The 25,997-nt window shown below is 52.0% G+C and overlaps 1 protein-coding gene across 1 annotated transcript in view; it reads right to left on the reverse strand.

Moving 5' to 3' along the window:
- The window catches only part of GTF2IRD1 (GTF2I repeat domain containing 1), an 86,861-nt gene that overhangs the window by 39,767 nt on the left and 21,097 nt on the right, over window positions 1-25,997 (reverse strand). Inside the window, exons 6-17 of the mRNA XM_023537492.1 lie at window positions 25,781-25,991; window positions 24,730-24,819; window positions 22,955-23,038; window positions 18,023-18,206; window positions 13,444-13,469; window positions 12,372-12,480; window positions 11,410-11,447; window positions 10,835-10,915; window positions 10,070-10,159; window positions 3,747-3,794; window positions 2,753-2,818; window positions 1,660-1,843 (exon numbers count right to left, since the gene is read on the reverse strand). Coding sequence (XP_023393260.1) covers window positions 1,660-1,843; window positions 2,753-2,818; window positions 3,747-3,794; window positions 10,070-10,159; window positions 10,835-10,915; window positions 11,410-11,447; window positions 12,372-12,480; window positions 13,444-13,469; window positions 18,023-18,206; window positions 22,955-23,038; window positions 24,730-24,819; window positions 25,781-25,991 — 1,211 coding nt within the window. The remainder of the gene's footprint in view (window positions 1-1,659; window positions 1,844-2,752; window positions 2,819-3,746; window positions 3,795-10,069; window positions 10,160-10,834; window positions 10,916-11,409; window positions 11,448-12,371; window positions 12,481-13,443; window positions 13,470-18,022; window positions 18,207-22,954; window positions 23,039-24,729; window positions 24,820-25,780; window positions 25,992-25,997) is intronic.

Consider the following 25,997-nt stretch of genomic DNA (forward strand, 5'->3'; position numbering starts at 1 on the left):
TCCATCTACCATCCCTCCCCGGAAGGCCTGACACATCTTAAACCTAACACACATCAGCCCCAAGTCGAGTGCAGCCTCCATCCTCACGTCTCCATCTCAGAAAATGGCATCCCCACCAGCCTGGTTGTTCAGGCCTCTTCCTCGCACACCCCGCATCCAATATATCAGCATATTCTACCAGCCTCATCTTCAAATCATTGCCTGAATCTGACAACTTTCACCACTCCCACCCTACCTTCACCCAGACCAAGCTGCTGCTCTGTTCCCTGGGCCAGAATATAGCCTCCTTACTGGTCCGTGCTTCTGCCTCTGCCCATCTCCCCCAGCCTTACCCTTCTCAGCAGTATTTTTGTTACTTCTGCCTCACAACTGGAAAAATTAAAAATAAAAAAATAGACCAGATCATGTCATACCCTCTTTAAAATCTTCCAGTGAGTACTCATTGAGTTTGAAATAAAATCGAAACTCTTTAAGCCAGCCCAAAACCCTGTGTAATCTGGCCCCTGCTGTCTCTTGGGCCTCACCACTCACCACTCTTCCCTTACTCACTCTACACCAGCCATGCTGCACCTTCCTAGTCTTCAAACACACAAGCACGTCCCTGCCTCAGGGCCTCTGTACCTGATATTCCCTCTGCCTGAACACTCTTCCACCAAATATTGGCATGGCTTACTTCATTGGGTCTCCTGAGACAGGTTCCCTCTCTGCCCCCTTACTCTGCATTATAGCACTTATCTCGACTTGACATTATATTGTGACTTTATTTGGTGAGACTGGCCAACTCAAGGGCAGTACTCAGTGGCATCTGCTGTTTTATCATAGCCTGGCACATGGTTGGCACTCAAGATGCATTTGTTGAAGGAAGGAACGAGGTAACCACTATTTGCGTCTCCTGGAGCACCACCTTCCCTACTCCTCCTGGTACAAACCAGACCCCATAGGACAGCCCCTGTCCCTCACTCCATCACCAGCCTGCCACTCTGGGTGTGAACACTGAATTTCTTAACTTGGGAGCTATCTACTCCTCTAGGAAACAAACCTTTGTCTCCTTTTCTTGCTACTTTCAACCAAACCAAACCTAAATTTACAAGATATGACAGTAACACACAGAAGCAACAAACACAAAACAGGTTACGCAAGTTCCTCCCCCTCTTAAAAATTAATAGCTGCCTCCTCCTCCTCCAGAGGGACTTACTTTATAGCCAAGTTGGGCACATAGCTCTACTGGGTCTTCACTGACCAAACTGAGATGCCCAAAGAAACAAAAAGGGCCTAGAAATGCCACCATCTTTTCCAATCCAGGGATAATGGGACATTGCCCTCAGCAATGCTCTGATGCCCCTGGCCCAGGACACCAACACATCTACCCAGTAGAGGCTCAGAATGGTCTAGCAGAGCAAGCCGGTGGGCACATTCCCATTCCACCTGTTGGCAAACTGGGAACTGAGAGGGTTGTCAGTCTGGTTGCTTCAGGTCTGGGAGGCCTGGATTGGGCCTGGACAACCTTGTGCCCATCCAACTGTGCCCAAACCTAACACCTGTTGTTTAAAATCGAAACAAAACAAAATCCTGCCTCAATCTGAAGAGGAAGATGGCAATTTGGCATTGCTCTTGGGCGCTGGACAAGCCTGGAGGCCCGTGGATCTGGTTAGGCCTTACCTCTTGATGACAAACTGGATGCTGTTGCTGGCCTCCAGGATCTTCCGGAGCTTGGCGATCCCGAAGCAGTTGGGCCTGCGGAGGGAGATGCCTTCAGGCAGCCCCACCACAAACAGCTCCTCTGGGTACATCAGGAACTTGGAGTAGGGCACCTTGACAGGCTCCGAGATGCCAATGGCCTTGGCTGCAGAAACACAGCTGCTGTAGGGCCACCCAGAGCTATGGGGCCACCAGCCTCAACTCCCACCTCCTGTCTGTGCAGGGGGCCACAGATGCCAGAGAGCCCTTTTAGAGTCAGCACTTAGTCAAACCTTCCCAACCTCCCTGAGAGGTGAGTACTGTTACCCATAGTCTCTAGGTAAGAGACCTGGAGCATAGAGAGGATGTGAGTCATCTCAGGTCCCAGAGCCCCAGAGCTGGAAGATGTGAACCCCAAACTCATGTTCATTCCGTGCCCTCAAGCCAAGGCACTGAAGGAGAAACCACTGACGGCTGGTGAGACATGGTGTCAGCTCCACTCAAGTCCATGTGTCCCCGTTATCAGAAAGGCCCTCCAGAGGGTCCCCCAACACCACAAAGAACCCCAAAACTGTCTGTGCCCAACTACACGCCCTGGGAAGAAGACAGATCTGAGGCCCAGGCCAAGTGCTGCCACTCACTAGTGGGGCCTCAGATAAGCCATGCCACTTCACCAGGCCTCATTTTCCTGATCTGTAAAATGGGTATGAGGTCACAGGGGTTTTGTGAGATGGGATGAGCGAACTTGCGTGAAACACTTAGCCAGTGCCTGGCAAACCACAGGCCCTTAATAAAGAATAGCTTTCTCTCCTGTGTCTCCATCTCCTTTCCTGGTCTCTTCGGTAGGAAAGTTCTTGCTACATATGTGTCCTTCTGAGGACCCCGAATGAGGGTGTCCATGAGGACAGAGGCAGACATGAGTGTCAATGTGTTGACCGCGGAGGCTGGGGTGCAGCATTCCAGGGGTAGGGTTTTCTGGCAGTGCGTCAGTCTCCCTGGGTGCCCTCCCTTGCTCCTGAGCAGGGAGCAGCTGGGATGGAAGGGCCAGGACATGCCCGTCCAGCTCCTTGCTCACCGTATCGTGTGTTGAACAGCAGCTCCACCTGCTTCCGCAGAGGCCGGATCACATCACCATGGCTGTCTGAAAGGCAAAAAGTAGCCTGCTGAGCCACCCCAGGGGCAGCGGCGCCCTGCTTCCCAGCTCATGTCTCAGCTCTGCCAGCAGCAATAATGACCCTGTGGTGGGACCTTGGAATGGGGAAGGCCAGGAGTGGTGGTGGCAGGTAACTTCTTCCCTCAGAAATGGCATTCCCAGACAGGTCTGGAATTCCTGGGCTCAAATACCTGCTTGTGAAATCTGGTCTAGGGCATCATCAGGCCTGAGTGGAGATCTGGAAGGTTTTGTGGCCTAAGAATGACTGTGGGCCTTTCTAGGTAAGTGTCACTCCAGACCAGCTCAGTGATTTAACTAGTAAATACTAAGCCTGAAAATTGAGTATGCTGCCACCAGGTGCCAGTGGACTTTTGTTAACACTTCATGGTTCCCTAGCCCTGGCAGGCTGGGTCTGGGAAAGTAAAACTTCTCTCCTTTGACACTCACTCATTTCATTCCAGGGGTAGATACTCCCAAGATGAAACAGACCCATCCTCACCTTGATCTCCCTTCCTGGCCTACTCCCACTCTCAGCAGGAAGGGAATGAGCGGGTCTGATGGACGCAAAGCCAATTTTGTTTTTTCAGGCCTAAATTCTATTTGCTCAGACCCAGGCTCAGACCTCAGCCTTAAAAACTTTGTGGAAAGAAGCAAAACCTTTGTGGAAAGAGCAGGGTGTGTATAAAAAAATAAAAGAAAGCCTTGCAACTTCCCTTTCCAGAAAGAGCTACTGTACCTCTGACTAGGTACCTCCTAGTTCTAGAAGACAGGTCTGTAAACCTCCCACCTCAGGCGGCCCACAGGACTCCCACCCCCAAACAGGGTGTTGGAGAGAGACAAAGGGGAGATGGGGAGCTGGAGAGGGGAGCAGAGATTGGGTGGTGGGGTGAAATGTCGGAGGTAGTCAGTGCCTCACCTTCCACAGGTCTCTCCTCGGGCCGCAGGTCCTCGCTGGGGCCTTTGTCTGAAAGAGAACAGAGGATGCTGAGAAGCCACGGTCATTATCTCCTGCAGCCTGTGCTGCCAAAGTCAGGCCAAAAGGTGAGGAACAGCAGGCTGGTGGGCTCTGACTCGAGCACAGCATAGCGATCCCCAGACGGGATCAGGGACCCAGATTCAGTACAGGCACCCTTCATCTCCATGCGAAGAGGGTAGGTTCAGACACTAGGTGTCCCATCACATTTGGTGTGTACCCCCTGGGGGCCAGCCCCGAGCCTGCCAGTCCTCCCTACTACTTCGTTCTATGTTCTATTCCAGGCACTCAAGACAGACACATGGGAACAAGACAAAGCCCTGTCTTCCTGGTGTGATGCAGACATAACACAATGCCAGATGGTGGTGATGCCATGAAGAAAAACAAATAAAGAAACACAGGGAGGGGCAGGTGGGAGGCATGGAGTTATCCAGGGTCAGGTGGTTGGGGGGTGCGGCTGATGAGGTGGCACTGGCCCCAGCCCAGGCTGAAAGCAGTGGATCCAATCTTGTCCTCAGATGCTTGTCTACAGATAGCAAGGATACAATGCAGCAAACAAGTGGGGTGATGGCTGAGGCTTCATGGGGGTAGAGGTGGTCCCCTGTTGGCCTTGGGGGCTGAGGAGGGGAGGCTTCCTGTAGGAGGGGAACATCTGGGCTGGATCTGTATCCAGGAAAAGCAATGGGGTGGGAAAGACACAGGCAAGCAGGGAGGAGCAGTATGGGGAGGGGAGGCAAACTCGGAGATGACTGGTTTTGGCTAGAGGATGACATGCAAATGAGGACAGTGGGAGTGGGTTGAATGGGGCGTGGTGAAGCGGACAGACCCTCAGCAGCATCACCATGGCTAAGGCAGGCACTGGAAGGGTTTTCAACACTTGTGAAAACCAGATGGGAGCTGTGACTTAGGAAGCTCACCAGTGCCTTCACAAGCAGGACTAGCCCTTAAAGGCCTTTTAGCCCACAATATGCAGTTGAGCTGCGGAGTGGCAGAGCAGGTGAACACCAGGCGTGCTCGAGGAGAGAGCATTCAGTGACAAGGGATGCAGGGCACTATCCCCGTTCTAAATGGGATCTTGAGCTGAAGGAAAGGGACAAATCCTGAGAGCTGTCAATGGTCAATGACCACTCACCAATTGAGGGAAAGTGAACCCGCATATCTGGGATCACTAAAACACCTGAGACTTGGGGCTCAGCTCAGAAGGAACTGGAAAGTTCTGGAAGGTTTCATCTATACTCAGCCACAGACTTAAAAAGATTGAGGGCCAGCCTAAACCTGAAGGTGTAAGCCTAAACGTTCTTCAGGGGTAAAGGATACACTGCGGGCAGCAGATGCTGGGTCCACCCGACTCTGCCTGAAGAACTGACTGTGGGAGAAGAACCCACAAGCTGCAAACTCACGGTTAACGCCCTGGAAAAAGCTCTCAGCCAATAATGGGGGGTGACTTGGCAGATCACTAACTCAGCTCCCTCCTCACCCAGCTGCAGAAACTCAGGTGTGTGGGCTCTCGTGTGCCAACAGCTCAGCTACCTGCAGTGGTCACAGGCCTCATAACACTGCTGTATTGTCTCAGTCCCTCTTCCCATCCTGTACTGGTATTCCCAGATCTCCCAGTTAATGAATGCATTTGTCTTGGGGTCAGCTTCTGGGGGACCCCTCTAATACAGTGGAGAATGGGGCAGACAGGAAGAGATGAGTGGTGGGGACAGAGGGACAAGCAGGGCCACTAGGGAGGGTTTCCCTGAGCAGAGGCCTGTGACAAGGAGTCAGGTATTATATCTGTCTGGAGGTAGAGGAAGCTGCCCAGATGTCAAACCTGGAACACCTATTAAGTTCTCCAGGTGGCCTGTGAGGGTCAAGAGAGCAGAGACCTGGCCCAGGAGTCTATCCCCACTGTGAGCTGTCCACATGTGCAGTGCTGCCCCCTCAAGAGATAGCAACAATTGAGAGAACTAGGCAGATGACCTGACCCAGCTCAGCCAACCACAATTTGGGAGGGGCTTCTGCCAGGCTTGCTGGGTCCCGCAAGCAGAAGGAAGCTGGGCCAGATCCACTCAGGGGAGGCCTTTCAAAGGCGGGGAGACACAACCCAGGTGTTTGTGGGGGGCCAAATTCTAAACAAGGGGAACTTGCCTGATTCTCCAAGATGGGGAGGGCCAAGCTATTTACCCTGAACACACCCATCCATGAGCTCACTGCTCCCCCACTTCAACAGTGAAAAACTGGAACAACCTCAATAAATGACCAAGGATATGCTGACAGTGAATACCATGCTGCTGCAGAGAGATGTCCAAGGCATCAGGTGAGGAAATGAGGGATGAAGGGTACAAAATAGTTAACAAAAGGAGTTAGCATGTGTGCAGTAAAAACACGGAGGATGGACACTAAACTAGTAGATGCCTGAAGAGGGGGCAGCGGGAGCTTTTCCTTTACGTGTTAGAGTTCTGTATTATTTATTTTACAGTGTACACGTGTAAACAGAAAAAAGCACAGCATATACACACAACCCTCTAATCCAAAGTGGTCTTAAAAATCTCAGAATTTTCATAATTCATCAGTTTTGAGTGGGGTGACTTGAAAGGGGCCCTGGACAGGGAACTGGCAAACCTGGGTTCCAGCCCAAGGCTGGGTGATCTTGGGGAGGTGAACTGGCCTTACCAGGCCTCGGTTTCCTGTTTTGTTAAACTAGGAGGGAAGAAGCTTTCCAAACAGAAATGGCACCATGCTAGCCCACAGCCCACTGTCCCCGCAGCACCACCAGCCTCTGGGTCTCAGACTGGGACCCCACGGTCTCATCTAATACCGCTGTGAGCACAGCCAGGTGCCACATGACCTCTTAGCGGACAGACCACACTGGCAGTTCATCCTGAGCCTCTGGTCAACTAAACTCCTTACAGTCTCACCACCTGCTGTCAAGTCTGGTCAGGCTCAGCGCGTGCTTGACAAATAATACTTTTTTTTCATTACTAAGGTATTGAATGCACATCATAACTAATTTAGGACTTAAGAAAGATAAAGCACTTAACCTAATACAGCTACTGTTTCGATGTATATATATATATAAACCATTAATTATGTTTTCAACATGGTTGTCAACAGAGCACACTCATTTTTGTGTCTTTTGCATTCTCTCGTGTAGCCTATTTTTAGTGGCTGCATCAGGAGGATACCATTAACAGCACCGCAGTAGTTGGACTGGCTCTTTCCAATTTTTCATTGTCATCAGTAACACTGCCACAAACACCTCTGTACAAAAAATGTTGTCCATATTTCAGATATTTTCTTAGGACTGGATTCCTGGAACGACCAGGGGAGTTCATTTTCATGGCTCTCCGAGCTGACAAATTTGTTTAAAAAAAAAAAAAAGCAATTTGTGCGTTTGCATTCTTACTCACATCACGTATGCTCAGTGAAAGTTCTGTCCAGTTAAGGGGTGCAAAAGAGATGTCCCCTGTGTAAGTCCTCATTTCTGTGGCCACATGTGTTTGCTTACAGGCTATCTCTCTTTTTTTGGCGCAATCATCAATTAACGCTGTGATGAACACTGGGATGTACCACCCACATCCCCACATTGTTGCCCCAGCAGCAGGGACTATGGTCAGCTGGCAGCCCTGGGCAATTGCCCCTTTAAGAACTGCCCTTTTGGGTGGCCCATGTCCTGTGACCAACTGAGGTGGGCGTATGTATGAAGGCTAGGATACCGGTTCAACTTGGAACAACTCTACGGGGCCGTTCTGGCTTCAGAGCTCCCCGTGGAGTTGGCAGAGGCTATCACTGGGGCTGCATCAAGGCTTGATCTCTCTTTCTGCCCCTTTGTGCTTCCTTTCCATCCCCTCCCTTATACAGGTGTTGATCCCAAAGGCAGCCCCTAAGAAATATCCCACACATTAAAAAGGCCCCACTCCATTTCAGAGTCTGCTTCCTGGGGAGCACAACCCATGACCCATGTCCATGGGCTGTGAATTCTTCTCGTGCATTTCAGACCAGTTTCTGGTGAGTCAAGGCCATGAAGAACATCATTCTTGGGTGGACTGCCCATTCCTTCCTGAGGCACCTGCAAATTGCATAAGCCTGCTACCTGAGGGTCCTTCATCCAACTAACTGATAAATATTTGAGCAAGAACCAAGCCCTCCAAGATAGAAGGGGAAACATCCTCCAAGTGAAAGTCGGGGGCCACCTGCAGCCCTGCTTCCCCAGCTGGCCCAGGGCCAGCTCGAGATTCTGATAGCTCACAAGCCAACTCATACCTTATAAATGATCCACACTGGGTCCCTTCTGACAACTCAGTTGTCTACATAGAAATCTGTTCCAGAACTGTGATTGGGACTGATGCCCGGTCTACCTGTCTGCAATTTGGGCAAACTCTCATCTTGAAGTCTGTTTTCCGTTGTCAGCTCAGCTTCTGTCCACTGTAACTTTTCAAGTACCATAGACGGTGGATCTTAGGTATTAGCTGCCTGGGATCGGACTTATCAGAAGCTGGAGATCTATACTCATCCACAGCAGCTCTGCAGACGTTCGCATCTCCTTAATAAGTGGGACTCCCAGGTCCTCCTCACTCTCCTATTTCTAGACCGTTCTCCCTGACAGAGGTGATGGAAGCAAACAAGGGGTAGAGATGTTCTACCTTTATTCTGTCACCAATTCGCATATCACAACCCACCTGGCCAGTAGGAAATCTTATTTATTTTTCCAGACATTTGTTTGTTTTTGGTGAAGGAAACATTAAAAAGTGTAGAAAAGCATACAGCATATTATAACAAACACTCGTGTACCCACCAGCTGGAATGAATGCATGTTAGCATTTGGTCATATTTGCACCTGATTTTCTAATAAAACATTAAAAAATACTGTTTTTATGTTTCCAAATTTAGATAAATGCTATATTGTCCATATCCATCTACACTTGCTTTTCACACTAAACATTACATTTTTGAGTTCTCTGTACTGTTCCTTTAAATGCTGCCCACTATGCTTTTGCATGGTATCCTTAAGCGATAGCTGCCCCTCCTCTCCCCTTCGGATCAAGCCCACACTGGACACCACACACAGGAAAAGCAACAAATGCCATCTCTCTTCTTAAAGTTCCCTGGCCTGGCCCTGCCTCCCTATTACAGAGCTTTCCAAACTCCAGTCACCTGAGTACTGATATTTTCTGCCATATCCTCAAACCTTCTGTACTATAATTTACATATTATTTATCTTTATAATGATTTATTTTTAAAAAAGTACCGATAATAATTCTCATTTTTATTAGCTCTAATAACATCTGTTGATAATGGTTGGAGCTGGGAGTTGGGCACATGAGATTAAGTATTCATTTCAGTTCTGTTCCAAAACCAAGTTTAAAAAGCAAAACATATAGAACTCCACCCACTCCCTGCTGCCAGCCCCACCACTCCGCTTGCCTAGATTATTGCAGTAGTACGTTTCTGTCTTTGTCCCTACTCCTCTGCAGTCTATTCTCAACCCCACGGTCAGAGTGAATACTGTTAAAATATTCCTGGTTGGCTCCAACCCCCAAGCAGTTCCTGTATCCTCAGAATCAAACCCCAACTCCCTCCTTTGATAGACTTGCCTGGCAGAACCCACCTCATCACCTCCCTAACCTCACCTTCTCACCTTACTCTGCTCCAGCCACTTGGGCCTCCTTGCAGACATGCTGGGCATAGTCCACCTCAGGGCCTTTGTACTTGCTGTTCCTTCTGCCCAGAAAACTCCTGATATCCGCAGGGCTCCCACCTGCATCTCCTTCAGGTCTTTGCTTCAACGTCACTTTCTCGGTGAGGTCCACTCTGATCAACCAAGTCCTGTAGTAACTAAACTGCCCCTCCTACCTCTAATACCTCCCCCTCCTGGCTTTGTGCCCCCACAGCACATACCATCATCTGACTTTCTAATTTACTTATTAATTTGCTTTATCTGTCTGCCTGCACTGGGATGTCAGCCCCGTGAGGACAGAAACTTTGGTGTGTCTGGTTCACTGCTCTGTCCCTAGCATCTCACACAGGATCTGGTACATAGCAGGTGCTCAATAAATAATTGTTGAATAAGTAAACAAGTTAATGCAAATTAAGACTAGTAACCAGACTTTATATAAACTACGGCCAGGTTCAAGTTTTCAGAAAGGTATTGAGCCTGGGCCGGGGAGTCAGGCAGGCACTGAGTTTTCTCTAAGAGGAACAGTCCATAGCAAGGAAAGCTTCCTGGCCTATGCTTCTGCCCATTACGCCCCAGGGAGGTGGGTCCCCAGCTCATTTCTTACCAGTCAGCATCTCCATCCCATAACCAGAATCTTCCGAGGGCAGATGCCCAGGCATCGAGTCTGTCATTTCCTCAGAAGTTGGCGAAGGGTCTGGGGACAAAACTCCAAATGACAAGAAACTCTTCTGCCTGTCTCACGCACAGTCTCCCAGGGACTCCAGCCCAGCACGCCCACAGAGAAGGACCCTTAAGGAAGCCATGCCCTGAAACTCGGGGAGGGCAGCCTTAATGATCAAAGGCCAGGAAGGGACCCAGAGGCCCGACACCCTGGGGGCTCCTAGTGGTTACCCCATGGTCAACCTCCAGAGGCCAAGTACACCCTCCTCTTCACAGACGTGGCAGCTGAGACTCGGGGTTCCGAGTCAGGTGTCAAACTTAGATAGATCCTCTTACTCCAATGCCTTTTCTTCTCCTCCCTCCTGCCTCCCAAATCCCAAGGAAGCCAGGCCAGAGAGATGAAGATTGCAAGGGGACCTTTAGGAAAGTCAGAGCTGAGAGACCCGACTCCTGGCACAAGGGGCAGATGTGGCTGCAGAAAGCATACGTGATACTCTACTGTTCTCAGGATCAAACCAGAGAAACAACAGCCTGGAGACCCCTTCTTGGTTAGGACAGAGCCTAGGGAGACTGAGTGGACAGCCCCAATCTAGCGGGGAGGGAACCCAGTGGCTCCAGCAGGCCTAGGAACCTTGCTGTGGGAGCTGCTCGATTCCTGTAGGTACAGGTTGAGGCAGCAGCATCAGCCCTTCAGACGTCTGTCCCTTACCTGGGACGGTGACCTGAATGATATCCAGATCCTCCGGCTCAATTTTGATGGGCCTCAGCCCACCCAGCTCCCCAGAGGTTCCTGTGAGGAAATGAGGGGTCCAGTCAGATGCAGACATGAGCCTGGCCAGGCAGGGTGAGTCATTCAGAACATCCTTGTGTCTGTGACTTGTTATTAACACCCAACCAAAGTCACAGCAGCTCACACGCTCTTGCCCAGACCAGGCAGGACCACAGGCCAGTTCCGGTGTTTTCCAATTCATAGACATGGTGACTGAGGCCCTAAGAGTGGAAACCACTTGAGAAAGACACCCTAGGAGGCAGTGTGATGCCAGAATCCTGGTCTCCCAACTCCCCCACAATGTCACCCACATCTCATCTGTCCCTCTCAGCTCCCCACCACTCGTGAGCTCCCAGCATGCTCTGAGGCCAAGGGGGTGACGGGAATAGGCAGAGGAAATTCTTTAGTACTCCAGGCTCATGGTCTGAGCTCATCTCCTCAAGGCTGCTGGGTGGCCGGCTGATGGACACTCTCCCGCCCCATGACACACACCAGGGGGTCCTGCTTCTCCTCACCTGGCCCACAGTCTTCAGAGATCCCGCTCTTGTCTGACCTGTGGGAAGGAAGCCAAGAGATGACATGGCGCCAGCCCAGATTTCCCCTCCAGGCAGTCAAGGGCCCATGGTGGCTGCCAGTTTGGAACGTACCCCTGACCACACTCACTCCCATCCACACAGAATGGCCCTCCCCACAGTGAGGTTCCCAGTGCCCCGTCTCCTGAGACAGCAGTCTCCTGCTGCCCTAGCCTGCTCACTATCCTGGTGAACTTTCTGGGCGCCCACCTTCCCCACCAGCTGAGCATCCTGGTTTTGGCCAGAATGGGAGCCCCATGACTTAGCACAGTGAGAGTTTGACCAGTGCTTATTAGGGGAATTGAGAGTGGTAGGAATCATCAGCCTGGAGGGTGGGTGGGAGTCTGGGATAGGAGCTGGGGAGTGCAGCTGGGCAGGGCCCAAGATGGATGATTCAGTTAATTCATGAAGCCTAGAGAAGAGGCCTGGGCTAAACGTGAAATTTGGGACTAACGGCCTGTCCCTGGCTCCAAGCCTGGGTGGGGGGCACTGGTGGACGGTAACCAGGCTGTGAGTTGAGTGCAGGGCCTTGTAGATATACAGGGCAAACATCTGGGTGCCACGGGAAGGCTTTTGAGACCAGGCAACAAGTGGTCATCTCCCAAGAGGAGATAAGAGGTCTCCAGGTAAAGGAAAACCAGCGATCTCTGTTCTTTTCTGTCCCTTTAGATCCTCCCTGGCCCACAGTGCTGTGAGGGCAAATAGTGTGAGTTTGAGTGTATGTGTGTGAGTGGGTGTGTGTGGAGGGGGGGGATGACCCTCTGCCTATGCAGGGCATCAGGGGGTTGAGAGATGCTGGGCACAGTATCCTTGGCCAGCCCTAGGCCTTGCTCCTCACTGTAGGTGATACCACCCCAGCCCAGAGTGGAGGTGGCCATGGGCCGGGAGCTGGGGTTGAGCCTTACCGAACAGTCCCGGCCAGGTCGAGGATGGCAGGACGGGAGATCTCTGCAGAGGTGTCCTCTGGCGGGCTGGCTGGCTCCAGTTTCGTGGGGTCTTTGGTAAACTTATTCCCTGGGTGGAGAGTCAGAGAGGGGTGGGGGAGGTCAGGGCAAAGGCTCCCCAGCCTCCTGCTTGCAGGCCACCTGGGGAGCGGTCTGTGTGTGAAGCTCTTGGGGGAACCCTTGGGTATGGTCTGGCCTCTGTCCCTCTTTCTTGTGGGCTCCATGTCCAACCCAGCCAGGGTGGGTTCTGGGGAGAGATGCATCCCCTGGGAGAAGGAATAAGAGCCGCAGTGCTAGGGAGAGCAGGAATCTGTGAGGACTGGGCAAGAGGAAGGAGCGGCCAGAAATGACAGTCCCAACCTTACACATGTTGCTAGGGCTGAGGGAGCCCTCGAGAAAGGGGCTGAGTCCCCTCCAAGGCTGAACCGCGGGACCACTCTCTCATTTAATTACCCTAAGAACCCACCCTGTTATCACCCCCACTTCACAGATTTGGAAACTGAGGTCCATAAGACCTTGCCCACAGTCACAAAGCTGGTGGGAGGTAGGGCTGGAATTGGGATCTTAGTATGCTGCATCCCAAGATCCATGATCCCTTTGTTGCACCAGGCAGAGCTGGCCTCTTCCTCCTGAGAGGCGTGCTGCCTGCTGGTCATGGCCTGGGCTCTGGGGCGCCACTCCTGCATTTGTAGCCAGGCCCCATTGCTCACTTGCTAGGCTTCAGGGAAAAGAAAAACACTCACTTTATAGGACTGTTGAAAACTAAATTAAATTAAAATGAAATATTCTAATAGCTCAGAAGAGTACAAATCACGTGTTAGTATTCAGAAAACATTAGCTTTATTATTCTCTGTCCAGGGCGTCCCAAGTCTTGAGGGGTTATTTATCCTGGGAGCTGGGGGCCTGTGTCTGCCTGCCCCAGGGTGCAGAAGCCACACCCAGGCTCCTTCCCCGCCTGGGGTCCAGTGTAATTGCAGCTCAAGTACTCATCAACTTGGTGCTTCAGAAGAAACTAGGTGGTACCCACACATACCTGTGAAAATACGCTCATCAAACATCCTGTGGAGAGAGGAGACAAGCATGAGAGCAGTGCAGGCTGAGGGCTCTCCCAGGCTCAGGGAGCTGGCCTCCAAGTCCCTTCAGTGAGTCACTGGAGCCACACACGCACAGCTATAGCTGCAGACCTGGGCTCCAGGATAACCATACATGTGGACAGGAGAGGGCATGGTCCAGAACGGCCAGCTACCCCAAACCATATCTCCTCAGCCAGGGAAGCCATGCGTCAGCCCCTGGGTGGTCCTAGAGGGTCCAACCTGCTCAGCATGATGCCCCAGGGGCCTCCTCCAGCCCCAAGCTTTCCTTGGCAACAGCTGGTAGATGACTCACACCCTTTCTCACCAGGGGACCCCACAGGCTTTTACCCAATACCACCTGTGTCTCAGGGACAGGCACAGGGAAAGGCTCTGCTCCTAAGAAACAATCTGTTGACTGCATAAGCCTGGCCTGTCACCAGATCAGCCATGCTGGGTGACACGTGGGACCCCTCATATGTATCTCAGAAGCCAAGGAGGCCCAAGCAGGAGTGGGGCTGGGAAAGACTTCAGGGAGAGGGGACGGCAAGCTCAGGTGGGATGGCTGAGAGGTTCTCTAGGTAATGGTGGAGGAGGGGGTACATGTGCTCCACCTGGCTAGCTGATGCTCAGGCACATGGGTCTCTACCCTGTGGGCAACAGGAAGTCCCTGAGGGGAATGGCACTATCAGATCACTCCGTCATCACACAGAGGATGGCTGGGAGGATGAGGGATGGCTGGGAGCCCAGGGGCCATTCAGGGCCCCCTGAGTCATGCTAATAAGACTCCTGGAAGACTGGCCAGGAAAATGAGAATGAAGAAAAAGTGGGCAAGGGAGGTAGGGTCACCCACCCACCCATGTCCAGGGCCAGTGTTCTCTCTGTTCTGCCCCCAGCCCCAATCAGGGTGGTACCCGGCAGAATGGGGGACCTGAGCAACAGAGATGACATGGGACAAATGAAGGGGTGTCCAAGTCTGAATACAAGGGGGCAATGCCTAAGGCAGGCCCAGCAGAAAATTCAAACAGAGGCATAACAGTCAGTAACAGGAAGTGAAGCCTGGGTTTCCAGGGCGATGAGACCACGAGCATGACGTGACCCTATTCTCTTTCTGAGAGGCCCCTAGTTCCTCTACTGCTCCTGGGGGCCGGCCCACCACTGTCTGGGTCCCACAAGGCTATGAAGCAGCGACAGCGAAGAATTCTGGAGATAAGTGGCTTCCTTTCCGAGCCCTGCTTCCTCACCTGGTGACAGGAGGCTGCCAGCATTGCTGGCAGTTTTATTATTTATGGTTTTAGTTATTTACATGGGAACATAGGGATGAGGGCTTGCACAGTTTCCCGAGTGGAGTTGGGGGGGCAGATGACGGGTCTCTTGGTGGCTCCAAGACTGTGACAGACCCCTCATGGGCTGCCCAGCCTGAAGGCCTGCTTGATGGGCGTAGACCAAGGGCCACTGCCAATCTTCAACAGCACACTCCAATCTCAGAACCCCTCCAGACACTTTCCCTCTTAAATTTCCTCTTAAGCTCTGCCTTGGGCAGAACCAACATGTCGACCCCTCAGGCGTGAACTCAGATCCCCTCACTAGGGGCTGTGTCCTGGAGGGACAGTGGAGTTGGAGGCCAGAGCTTGGCACAAATTGGGGTTTGGTGGCCAGGGAGCCCCCTACTACCAATAACCCACAGGCCTTGTGGAGGTGCTTCTCATTGGTAGGAGAGCACCCTGACTTCCCCGCACCCCAGTCTCCGCACCTGGGCCCGGCAGAGACTCCACCTCCTGGCTGCTTCCTAACCCCCTTTTCTCCTGATCCATGTCTGCTAGGATGATCTCAGATGCTCCACTGAAGAAGCTGGAATGTGTAATAGTGGTAAATGTATACAAGGCTCAGAATGAAACAGCCACTGTTCCAAGCGCTTCACTCACGCCCAGTCATTTAGTCTCCGATCAGCACTCTGAGGCATGGACAATCTCTAGGCCCACTTTACAGATGAAGACAGTGAGACACAGAGCAGTCAAATGACTTGCCCAAGGATATACAACCAGGAAATGGTAGGGTCAGGATTTGAACCCAGGCCATCAGTGCCCATGCGCATAATTATGCCTTTATACATGAAGGAGATGAGGTCAAGGGAAAGGACTCGTGTTTATTGAGCATCTACTACATGTTATGTCCACTTCCTCGGTTGGTGTTGAAAAAACCTGGGAGAGGGGCATCACTGTCCCATTTTTATAGATGAAGAAACTGATGCTCAGAAGAGAAGCTGCTATGCAAGGTTATCAAGCTGCGAGTGACTTCAAGCCCAGCCTGCCTGATGCCAAAGCCTCCTCCTCCAGGAAGCCATACAGGCTTGCTAGTCAGAAGCCATTCAGCCTGAAAACATGTTTTGATGTGTCCTGGACTCATCATAGGAGTGACCGCCCCCTATAATGGGCAATGGCCTCTGGGGGCAGGAGGGGACTGTGCCTGCTGTTTCATGAAGTCCTCGGCAGAGCCTAGTAAATGAGCTTGTAGGAGGCACTCAGCACATACTAGTGAAAAATTAAATGAGCTATAGTTTGGATTGAGGGAGGTCAAATATCATGGTCAGGCATGTAAGGGGACACTGGGGTGCTCTTGCTGCTTTCTTCTCTCGTAGCCCTGTACCAAGAGTCAACTGAGGGAAAGGGACTTAGGCAGCAGCAAGAGATTTAAGCTAGACAATAGAGGGCACTGCCTGCCAGAAGGGTACTTGATTTCAGTTCACCTACAGAATCATTTATCAAGTGCCCTGTGTGACCAGGACCCTATCAAGCAGGGGTTGTGAGGCACAAGAGATGGCTCGGATGTGGTCTAAGTGTTGCAAAAGAAACCACTTGCTACCAGAGTGCAAAATTCTTTCCAAATGAGGATGGGGAGGGCTTTCAGATGCAGAGAAAAGAAAAAGTGAGCCTTGAAAGGCAGAGACAGGTGGGAAGGCAGGTGGGAAGCTGGTCTAGGCGGAGGGAAGGACTTCAGCAAAGGTGGAGGGAAGGACTTCAGCAAAGGCCTGGAAGCAGGTGAGGCAGCAGGAGTTCCCAGGAGTGGAAAGGCAAGAAGGTTGGCAAGGTGGCTGCCGACAGACCAGAGAGCATGCTCTGTACCCTGAGGACCAGATGCAGTAAGAAGCTCTGTGCTGATAAGAACTGACTTTCAGAATCATCTCCCAAGAGGCATTGAGAAGCTCCCCCTGCCCCACCAGCCACTTGTCTCAGCCTCTCAGCCTCACCTCGGCCTCTAATGTGGAATCTAAGGGTCCACCTGGGCTCTCCTCGCCTCTCTCTCCTCCCATGATCCCTTCCTGACCCATGCTGACAACCCTCAGATTTTTATCTCTAACCCAGATCTCTCTCCTGAGCTTCTGATATCTGATATCTCAATTCGGCCTCTGAGAATTCCATCCCCTGAGCTTCTTTAACATATTCAAAATAAACTCACTCAGAAACAGGGGGAGGGGGCAGGGCAGGGCGGCGGGGGAGGGGGGTGGAATCCTTGCCTCCCTGCCTCCTGTCCTGCTCCGACATCCCATTCACTGACAAACACCATTACAGCTCAGAATCTATCCCAAATCCAGCCACTTCTCTCCCTCTACCCACAATACCGGCCTGGCCCACTGCCGCAGCCTCCTTGTGAGTGTCCCCACCTTACTCTCCTCTCCCCAGCGTCTGATCTCCCCCAGCAGCCAGAGGGCCCATCAGACCCTGGCTCTGGCCTCTAGTAACCCTGCACAGAGGTCCTTCCCTCTGCTCTAGAATGATCCCCATGCTCTCAGAGCCAAACCCAAACCTCTACCCACATCCCAGCCTCCTTGTACCCCTGCGTGTCTAGGTTGCTCAATGAGGCCAACCCTCTGCCCACTGCCCAGCTCAGTGTGGGCTGCCCCTTCTTAAAACTCCCAGCTATGGCTTAACAAATGAAACCTTCTCTCAGAGGCCCCCTGCCCACCCTTAAAAGGACCCCCACCCATTTCTTTCCCATTATCCTGTTTATTTCCTGAGCTCTAAGAAGTCATAAGTCATCGGCCCAAATTTGGACAAGCATTCATTTGTCTGCCCGTCTATCCATCCATTCCAGATACGAATTAGGCACCTACTACACACCAGAGACCGTTACATGAACACACTGGAGCTTGACCTCAGAGAGCTTCTGGAACAGATGCCTGGGAAGGGACCAGTGCTACCTAGAGGCAGGGGGCTGGCTGGCATGGCCTCTGGTCACCCCTCCATCTCTAACCATTTAGGAGAGAGCAACAAGGAAGTCTAGGCATTGTCTAGAGCTGCTGGTGGCAGATTAGTGATGACTCCAGGTAGCCGTGACAACAACTACCCTGCCAGCTATGAGGGCCAACACCCTCCCCAGGGAGAAGGCCGCACAGCTGTTAGGTTAAGGAGACTGAATTCTCTCCCAGGTCTGCCTGATTTTTTCTGTTTAGTCACAGAACCCCTTCATTCCACCCCTGTCCCACCATCACCTCCCCGGGGCCCTGCCTCATGCCTGCTGTTGCCCCTGCACCACACCCTGTACCTCTTAATGATGAAGTGGATGCTATGCCGCTCCTCCAGGATCCGTTTCAGCTTGGGGACCCCATAGGTGCAGGGGCGCTTGAAGGGGATCTTGTCCGGGATGCCCACAATCTCCACAGCCTCCGGGTCGCAGGCAATCTTCCTGTAGGGGACGGGGACCATGTGGTCCAGGCCCAAGGCTTCCGCTGGAAGGGCAATGGCAAGGCTGAGTGAAAGATGGAGGCTGCAGGATACACAGGGCTCCCGGGCCATGGTCATCATCACCTCCCACCTCCCCCGCACCACTCTGGCCATGCAATGGCCATGCTGAAATGTCAAATCATGTCACTTCTATCAAAAAAAAAAAAAAAATGCCCACAGGATCCCATCTCATTCAGCGATGGCCAAAGTCCTCCCTGGGCCTAAGAGGCCCTTTGTGACCAGGACTCCATCACCTCTGACCTTATCTCCTTCCCTTCACCCCTCTGCTTGCCCACATGGTCTCTCTGGCATCCTTGTTGCTTCCCTAACATACCAGGCACGTGCCCACCCGAGGGCCTTTGCACTTGCTCTTCCATCAATTCAGATATTCTTCTTCCAGATAACCATATGCTTCCCTTCCATTCTCCATTCAAGTGTTTGCTCAAATAACATCTCATCAGCCTAAAACAGTCCCCTCCATCCCTTCTTAGCCCACCCTGATATTACAAACATGCTCGTCTGTGTGTTGGTTTACTGGAACCTAAGCTCCAAGAGAGCAGGCGCATTTGTTCACTGCTCCATGTCTGGGATCTAGATAGAGCCAGCACATAGTAGCTGATCCCTGTATATCTGGTGAGTGAATGAATGGCTGCAGGAAGCTCCCAGGCTTGAGGCAGCTCTTGGCAGGAAATCTATGGCTGCACAGATGTGTCCTTTCCTCCAGGGAGGGACCTCGCACTCCTCTCACTCTTCAGTGACATAAATGAGATGCTGGCCAGAGCTGACAGCAGTGTAGACAGAATCCAAGTTTGTGAGTGGTTACTTGTTCTTTTCTTCTAGATTATTAGGTTTGGTCTTGCACATTTCGGCCATTCGTTTACACCCACGCTCCGGGTGTTCTTTCATTCACTCACCAAACACTTCTTGAGCACCAACTATATGCTTGATTATACTTTCAGGTGTCCCCGTTCTCCCCAAGGCCTGGGAGGTCTCAGGAGACGAGCTGGGCTGGATGTCCACTTCACTCTCGCCTTGTCACTCTGATCTCTCCCAAGGGTCCCACGTCTCCTCGCTGTTGCTCAGGCCCCTCTCCATCCTGGCCTTGTCTGGGTCCCCACCAGGCTTTGTCTGTGTCCAGGTAAAGGTCAGCTCCGAGCTGGACACCCCTCCTGACCAGGGCAAGGCAGAACTGTCTGGAGCCCTCCCTGGGGCATTTTCACCATTGTTTTTTTGTTGATGCAGCCCAGGTTTGCGTTGGTGGCTTTGGCAGCCAGATCCCATTGTGAAGTCACACTTAGCTCACTGTCAAATTAAACCCTCGAAATCTAAACAGCTGTCAAACCATTTCTTCCCCCAACCCCCACCACTGCCAGCCACAACCCAGCCCCAGCACTTGAGCAAGGGGTTCCTCGAGTCTATTCATCTCCACCTGAGTTCATCTGATGTGCTGGGCTTGCCTTTTCAGCAGCAATGAGACCCAGTGGACAGAGGCATGACCCCTCCCAGCCTCTAGCTACTACTACCTGCTGGGAAGGGCAGAAGGAAGCCCCCATGGACAACCCTGCACCCCTCTTCCAGTCTCACCTCACCTCTTTCCAGGAGATAGTGTCCTTGAGGCTTCCTGAAGGCCGGGGACCCGCATTTCTTTTTTTTTTCCCCCCTCTGTACTCCCAGACCCATTGCTGGTCCACCTTGCCCAGGGCTGGTGACTGAAAGGGCAGAACCAGGAGCAGGATCTGCTCATCCAAGGTCTGCGGATACCTCAGGTTGCCAAATATCCTCACCCACAGGATCCTCCAATACTCACAGGGGACCTCCTTCTCCCCAGGCCAGCTGAAGGGAAAGCTCAGAGAGAGCTCTGGCCTGAGGAGGGGCAAGGCCTCTATCACGCCTGAATTTGGCTCTGGCGGGGTCCAGGTGCTAAAGCCTGGAAAAGGCTCCACATTCTGTAAACACCCAGAGCCCACAACAGGCCAGAAGACTGGTGGCTGCGTATGAGTTGGGCTGGGGCAGAGCCCTCCACCAAGGCAGACAGAGTCAGCCTTCCTCAGCTCCCTCTTCCTGCTGCTCATCCAGCTCACACCTGCCTGGAGCCAGGAGGACTCAGGTGCAGACAGCCCTGCAGTAGGCAGTACCAGGCAGAGGAGCAGAGTGAGTGAGCCAGGGTGGCCACATCAAAGGCACCTAGACTATCCCAGACTCCTCACTATGGCCTTGAGGGCCTTGCTTGGCTCCACCCCAACCTGGAACTGCCAAGCCCACATGGCCAGGCCTCCCCAGCCCCAGAGTAGACTAAAGGGCACCTCCTCCATGAAGCCACTCCTGATTCCCAAAGCCTGTTAAGACCTCACCTTCCTCTAAGCTGCCCTCTCTTTCTGAGGGCCTCTGCCTCTGTATGCTACCACACACTGGAGTGTGTGACTATATACCACTGCGTGCTACTGCAGACACATGTTGAGGCAACTGCTGAATCGCCTTGAGACCAGAGCTGGCCTGAGTGCCTGGTACAAAAACAAGGCTGGGGCTCAAAATGCATGACTGGTAAGTGAATGAACCAGTAAATGTGTGACAAGAAAGAAGAAGGGAAGAAAGGAAGACTGATACGTGATATAATAAGCATATATGTGGTCTTCAACTCTGGTTCCTGGCACAAGGGCTCCTAAAGCCCTCATAATTTCCAGAGTGATAGGGGTGAGAAGGGCATCTTTCATTATTCATAACAAGCCCCTTTCGACCATACCAGAGTTTGTGTTAATGAGGTGACTCTTGGTGGGCCCCTGAATAGCTTTAGGATGGGGACTGGTTGCCAAAGGAACCAAGTGTGATTAGAGGGCTGGAACTTTCAGCTGCCTCCCAGGCCACCTCCTGGAACGGGAAGGGTTAGAGACAGAGCTAATCACCAGGGGCCCATGATCAAATCAACCGCCAATGATTAAATCAGCCATGCCTGCTTAATGGAACCTCTGTGAAAACTCCAAATAAAAGGGTCTGGAGAGCTTCTGAGTCGATGAATCCATGTGCCAGGAGGGTGGCGCACCCCAAACTCCATGGGGACAGAAGCTCCTGTGCTGGAGACCCTTCCAGACCTTACCCTATGTACCTCTTCATCTGACTGCTCATTTGCACCCTTTGTAATAAACAGGTAAACAGAAGTAAAGTGTTTCCTTGAGCTCTATGGGCTGTTACCACAAACTGTCGAACATGAGGAGGGGGTCATAGGAACCATGGATGTGGGGCCAAGTCAGACAGAAGTGTAGATACCCTGTGGACCCACTACTTGTGATTGGCATCTGAAGTGGGGGCAGTCTTGTGGGATTGAGCCCTTAATCTGTGGAGTCTGTGTAACTCTGGGTAGTTAGTGTCAGAACTGAACTGAATTGTAGAACACCCAGTTAATGTCCACAGAGAACTGGAGAATTGCTTGGGAAAACCTACACTTCTGCTGTCAGAAGAGGTATGAGTAGAGAAAGGATTTTCCTTTACCAAGGTAGGAAGGAAGGGAAAGGAGGAAGAAACAAGAGATGAGAGAAAGACGGAAGGCGAGAGGATGAGGAGAGGGCAGAAAGGGCGGTAAAGCTCCACCCCGTCAAGCCCAGCCATGGCTAGAAGGCCAAGGTTAGGGAGGAAGACTGGCCAACTCTAGGCTGCCAGGCCAGCAGCCATGGACTCCCAGTGCACTGCTCATCCCCCCACCCTGAACATGCTGGGAGCTCCGGAGGCCCCTGATTCTCCTCCTCTCTCTGTCCTCAAGCTCTGCATGGTGCCCCATCCTTTCCCTTGCTTGACCCCATCATGCAGATGGACTTCCACATAGAAGGACTGCACGATTCAGGTGGTATTAAATGACATCACACCTGGATGCTCACAAAGGGACCTGTGGGTACTTGTGTCAACTCCCCAGTGACTGAGAGCCACCTGCCCAGGCCAGGACCACACTGTGTCTGACTCCTGAGTGGGGCTTACAGATGGAGCTCAATAAAGGCTAAGCAGGCAAGCGAGAGTGAGTGAGGGCTACCAAGGAGACAAAGGAGAACAGGTGTGGTGGGGGCATGCCTCCCTACGAGGACCTAGAATGCGTACATCTTCCAGTGGCTGTTTTTCACTTGGTGTGAAGCTCAACCACAGAGGGCACACCTGCCAACTTACCACCTGTGTTTGCTGCCCAGAGTGCAGTGGGCTGACATGTGCTCTGAGCCCACCTCTGTCTTGGGTGCCAGGGACACGAGAAACGCAAGCACAATCCTGACCCTCAGAAGGATAGATAGACAGGCACACAAGTGTGCAACCTGTAACAGGGGGAACCATCAGAGCTTTGGGGGCCCACCTGGCCCAGGCTAAGGATTGAAGAACAAGTGGGAGTTTACCCCCAGAAGATGCAAAGGGCATGGCAGGCAGAGGGCACAGAACGGGCAAGGGCAAGGAGGCAGGAAACAGCATGGTGCTGGGGGAAACTTAAAAGTGCTGTGAGGCCAACAGCCATTTTTCATTTAACAGCCTGCCCCAGACCCGCCCGCCTCCCATAGGTGAGTCAAGGTCTGGGGCTTTGCCATCAGTCTTACCCCCTGGAGAATTTGGAAGGGAAATATTGACACAACCACCTCCCTATCCAGACAGGAGATGACATTAGCGTTGACAGCGTGCGGGTGCCAGCATATGGCTCCTGCTGTCATGTTAGGGAACACAAGTGATTGCCATGTAATGAGATGCTCAACACGCTGCTGGGGCCACACAGCGGGCCGTGCCGCCTACTCACCATATCTGCTGTTAAATAGGATCTGCACGCACTCCCGGAGTGTGTTGATGTCCTCGGTTTCCTTTATGAAGGCGTCCCACTTCTCTATCAAAACACAGGAAGTACAAGTAAGGGCCACTCGGAGACAGGACCCCATGCCTGGTTACCTCGTAATGAGCCACCCGTTCCCTGCTGCCCTGCGGACACCCCCTGCTGAGGCTGTGCCCCCCCAGAGACAGCCATATTCCTCCCACGGCCCAGGCCCTGGTATTCCCGTCCAGAACCCCAGAGATCAGCCCCAGCCCTTCCACCTGTTCCTGCCTTGGAGCTCGATACCCAAGCCTCCTCCAGAAAGCAGCCCTACACAAATTCAAGGTGCTCTGATGGTCTCCCCACTTGCTCTCTCCCCCGCCATGGACAATGGCTATCACGCAGGCTCAGCCGGTCCATCCTGGGCCCCTCCTACCCCAAACAGGCAGGAGATGGGAAGAATGTTCCCTCTGAGTAAGGAGAGGCTGAGTCCTGACCTCAAACACCTAACTCTCATGCCTCATACATCTGATGTCTCACCCAGCCTCGGCCTTGTTGGCTTCTCCCAAACCCTCAGCCCTACTGGTCTCTTCCACAAAACCAAAGGCTCTGCCTCAATTTAATATGAATAATAAGAGTGATCACTTGATTCATTATGACGATAATAGTAACATCTTTCAATTTATTAAGTGTTTACCTGTGCTAAGTACTCTCTCTACATAATATCCTATTTAATCCCTTATGACAACCTTTAACCATAGACATTATTCCTATTTTTCAGATGGGAAAATAGGTTCAGAGAGGCTGAATATCTTGCCTGAGATCACCCAACTAGTACCCAGTGAGATTCTATCTCAGCTTGTACCCCTTGCCCACCAAGGCCTCTCACAATGCTGTGCCATCTGGATATCCAGGTCCCCTCCCTGCCAGGGATGGACCCTGTCTGGAGTCGTCAGGTCTCCATTCTGAAGCCAGGGGACTAGGTTTTCTGAAAGAGCCTCTCACTGAAGGTGAGGATAAGACCTCTACAAGGCAAAACTGCTGGAAAGTCTCACTTTATCCCTTTTCATTATAAATGAATCCCAAATTTTCCTGCTTTCAGTACTCTGTGAAGTACTTTCAAAATCTGTCCACATATTTTTTTGATACTCCTTCAAAATGTGGAATTTAATTCCTCTTTCTGCTTTTGAGTGTGGACTGGATCAAGATTCTGGCTTCTAATGGGTAGAACATGGCAGAAGTGACAGTGATTTCTGAGGCTAGGTCATAAAAGACATGCAGCTTCCTCCTTCTCTCAGATCACTAACTTCTGGAAACCGGCTGCCATATTGTGAGGACACTCAAGCAGCCCTGGAAAGGCCCCCAACGTAGTGAAGAGCAGGTCTCCTGCCAACAGCGACCCAGTGAGCGTGGAAGTGGATCCTCCAGTCCCAGGCAAGGCTTCAGATGATCGCAGACCCAGCTGACATCTTGATGACAACCTCATGAGAAACCCTGAGCAAAACTGCCCACCTGAGCTGCTCTTAAACTCCTGTTCCACAGAAACTGTAAGGTATAAATGCTTGTTGTTTTGAGCTAAGTTTTGGGGCAATATGTTACACAGCAACATGTAATTATTATATACCAGTTTTACTCACAAGTCCCTTGCACAGAGCTGTTCCTCCTTTCCCTCACAAAGAGCCAGTGGACTTTTTGATTCCAGTAAGCACCACCCCCAGCCCTTGATCCCCACTCTGGTCAAGGGACTGCCATGGGCACTGTCCTACCTGACTTGTCATGGACGATGGAGAAGAGAATGCGCTTAGAGGCATGGACGTTCTGAATGAGAGGCCCACCAGGTCCGGTGGGCTTCTGTCCTGGACAAGGGAGAGAAAAGGTATAGGTTCGAGGTGGACCCCAAGAAGAATCCCCAGAGCCAGCACAGGCACTGGCTCTGGGGTAACAGTCTTACCTACCAGGAACACTCCAGAACTGAGCCCAGTGATCATGAACTCTAGGCAAGTTCCCTGACCAGAGGCCTGAGACATTCTTTAGAAGTCTATCCAAATGGCAGACCAGGGAGGTCACCTTTCACAGATGGGGACACTTATTTCAGACATATAAGTCCCATCATCCTGCTCATAGCAGGAGGACATCCTTTTTTCTCCTCATAATAATAATAGCAAACATAACTTATAAGCACCTATTGTGTTCTCAAACTTGAGTGTACATGGGAACCACGTGGTAGATCTGTCAATTTGCAGACAGCTGGGCCCCGCCCTCAGAGCTTCGGAATCAGCAGGACTAAGGCAGGGCCTGAGAATGTACATTTCTAACACGCTGTCATTTCATCATGAAAACAGCGCTGCAAGGCAGGTACTACTGGCATCTCCATTTTATAGATGAGGAAACTGAGGCTCAAAAAGGTAGAGATTTGCCCTAGAACACAAAGCCACTAAGTAAAAAGCCAGGCTGTGAATATAGGTGTTTCTCATACCCAGCTGTTCCTTCTCTGATGCTTCCAGTACCCCTAATCCAGTGGGTATTAAATCATGCGACTAATTAGCATGTTTACTGTCTCCATAGACTCCTCTGGGAGCCTTCTCAAGTTTCTCATGGTCCCAGGCCAACAACACTGTTCACAGATGGCTGAGCGAAAGCCTGGGGTCTGACAGGGTCAAAGTTAAAATGTTACCTGTCCCACCCCAGCCAGCCTCTTGCTCCAGTATTTCTCCTTCAGCCTCGGGAGGACCTGAGCACCCTGACTCGCCCTGGGGTACCCTGCATGAGTGACCTTGGCTCCACCCCCCGACTTGGGGGTTCCCAGCAGCAGCTTACCACAGCAGTCAGAGAAGTCTTGGGCAGCGGGAGTCTTGGGCTCAGGCCCAGGCCGGCCAAGGCCCAGATCACTAGGGGCAAGTGGGCAGGCGGGCATCTCCTGCTTGAGCTCTCTCACAGCATGGTTGGGGACTGCGGTGCTGTACAGGAAGCTGGCCATGGAGGAGGAGGTGGCAGTGGGGGGCAGGTCCTGGGGTGGCCCCTTGGAGGCCTGGCC

The sequence above is a fragment of the Pteropus vampyrus genome, unplaced genomic scaffold (assembly GCF_000151845.1).
Source record: "Pteropus vampyrus isolate Shadow unplaced genomic scaffold, Pvam_2.0 Scaffold193, whole genome shotgun sequence".
NCBI classification, from domain to species: domain Eukaryota; kingdom Metazoa; phylum Chordata; class Mammalia; order Chiroptera; family Pteropodidae; genus Pteropus; species Pteropus vampyrus.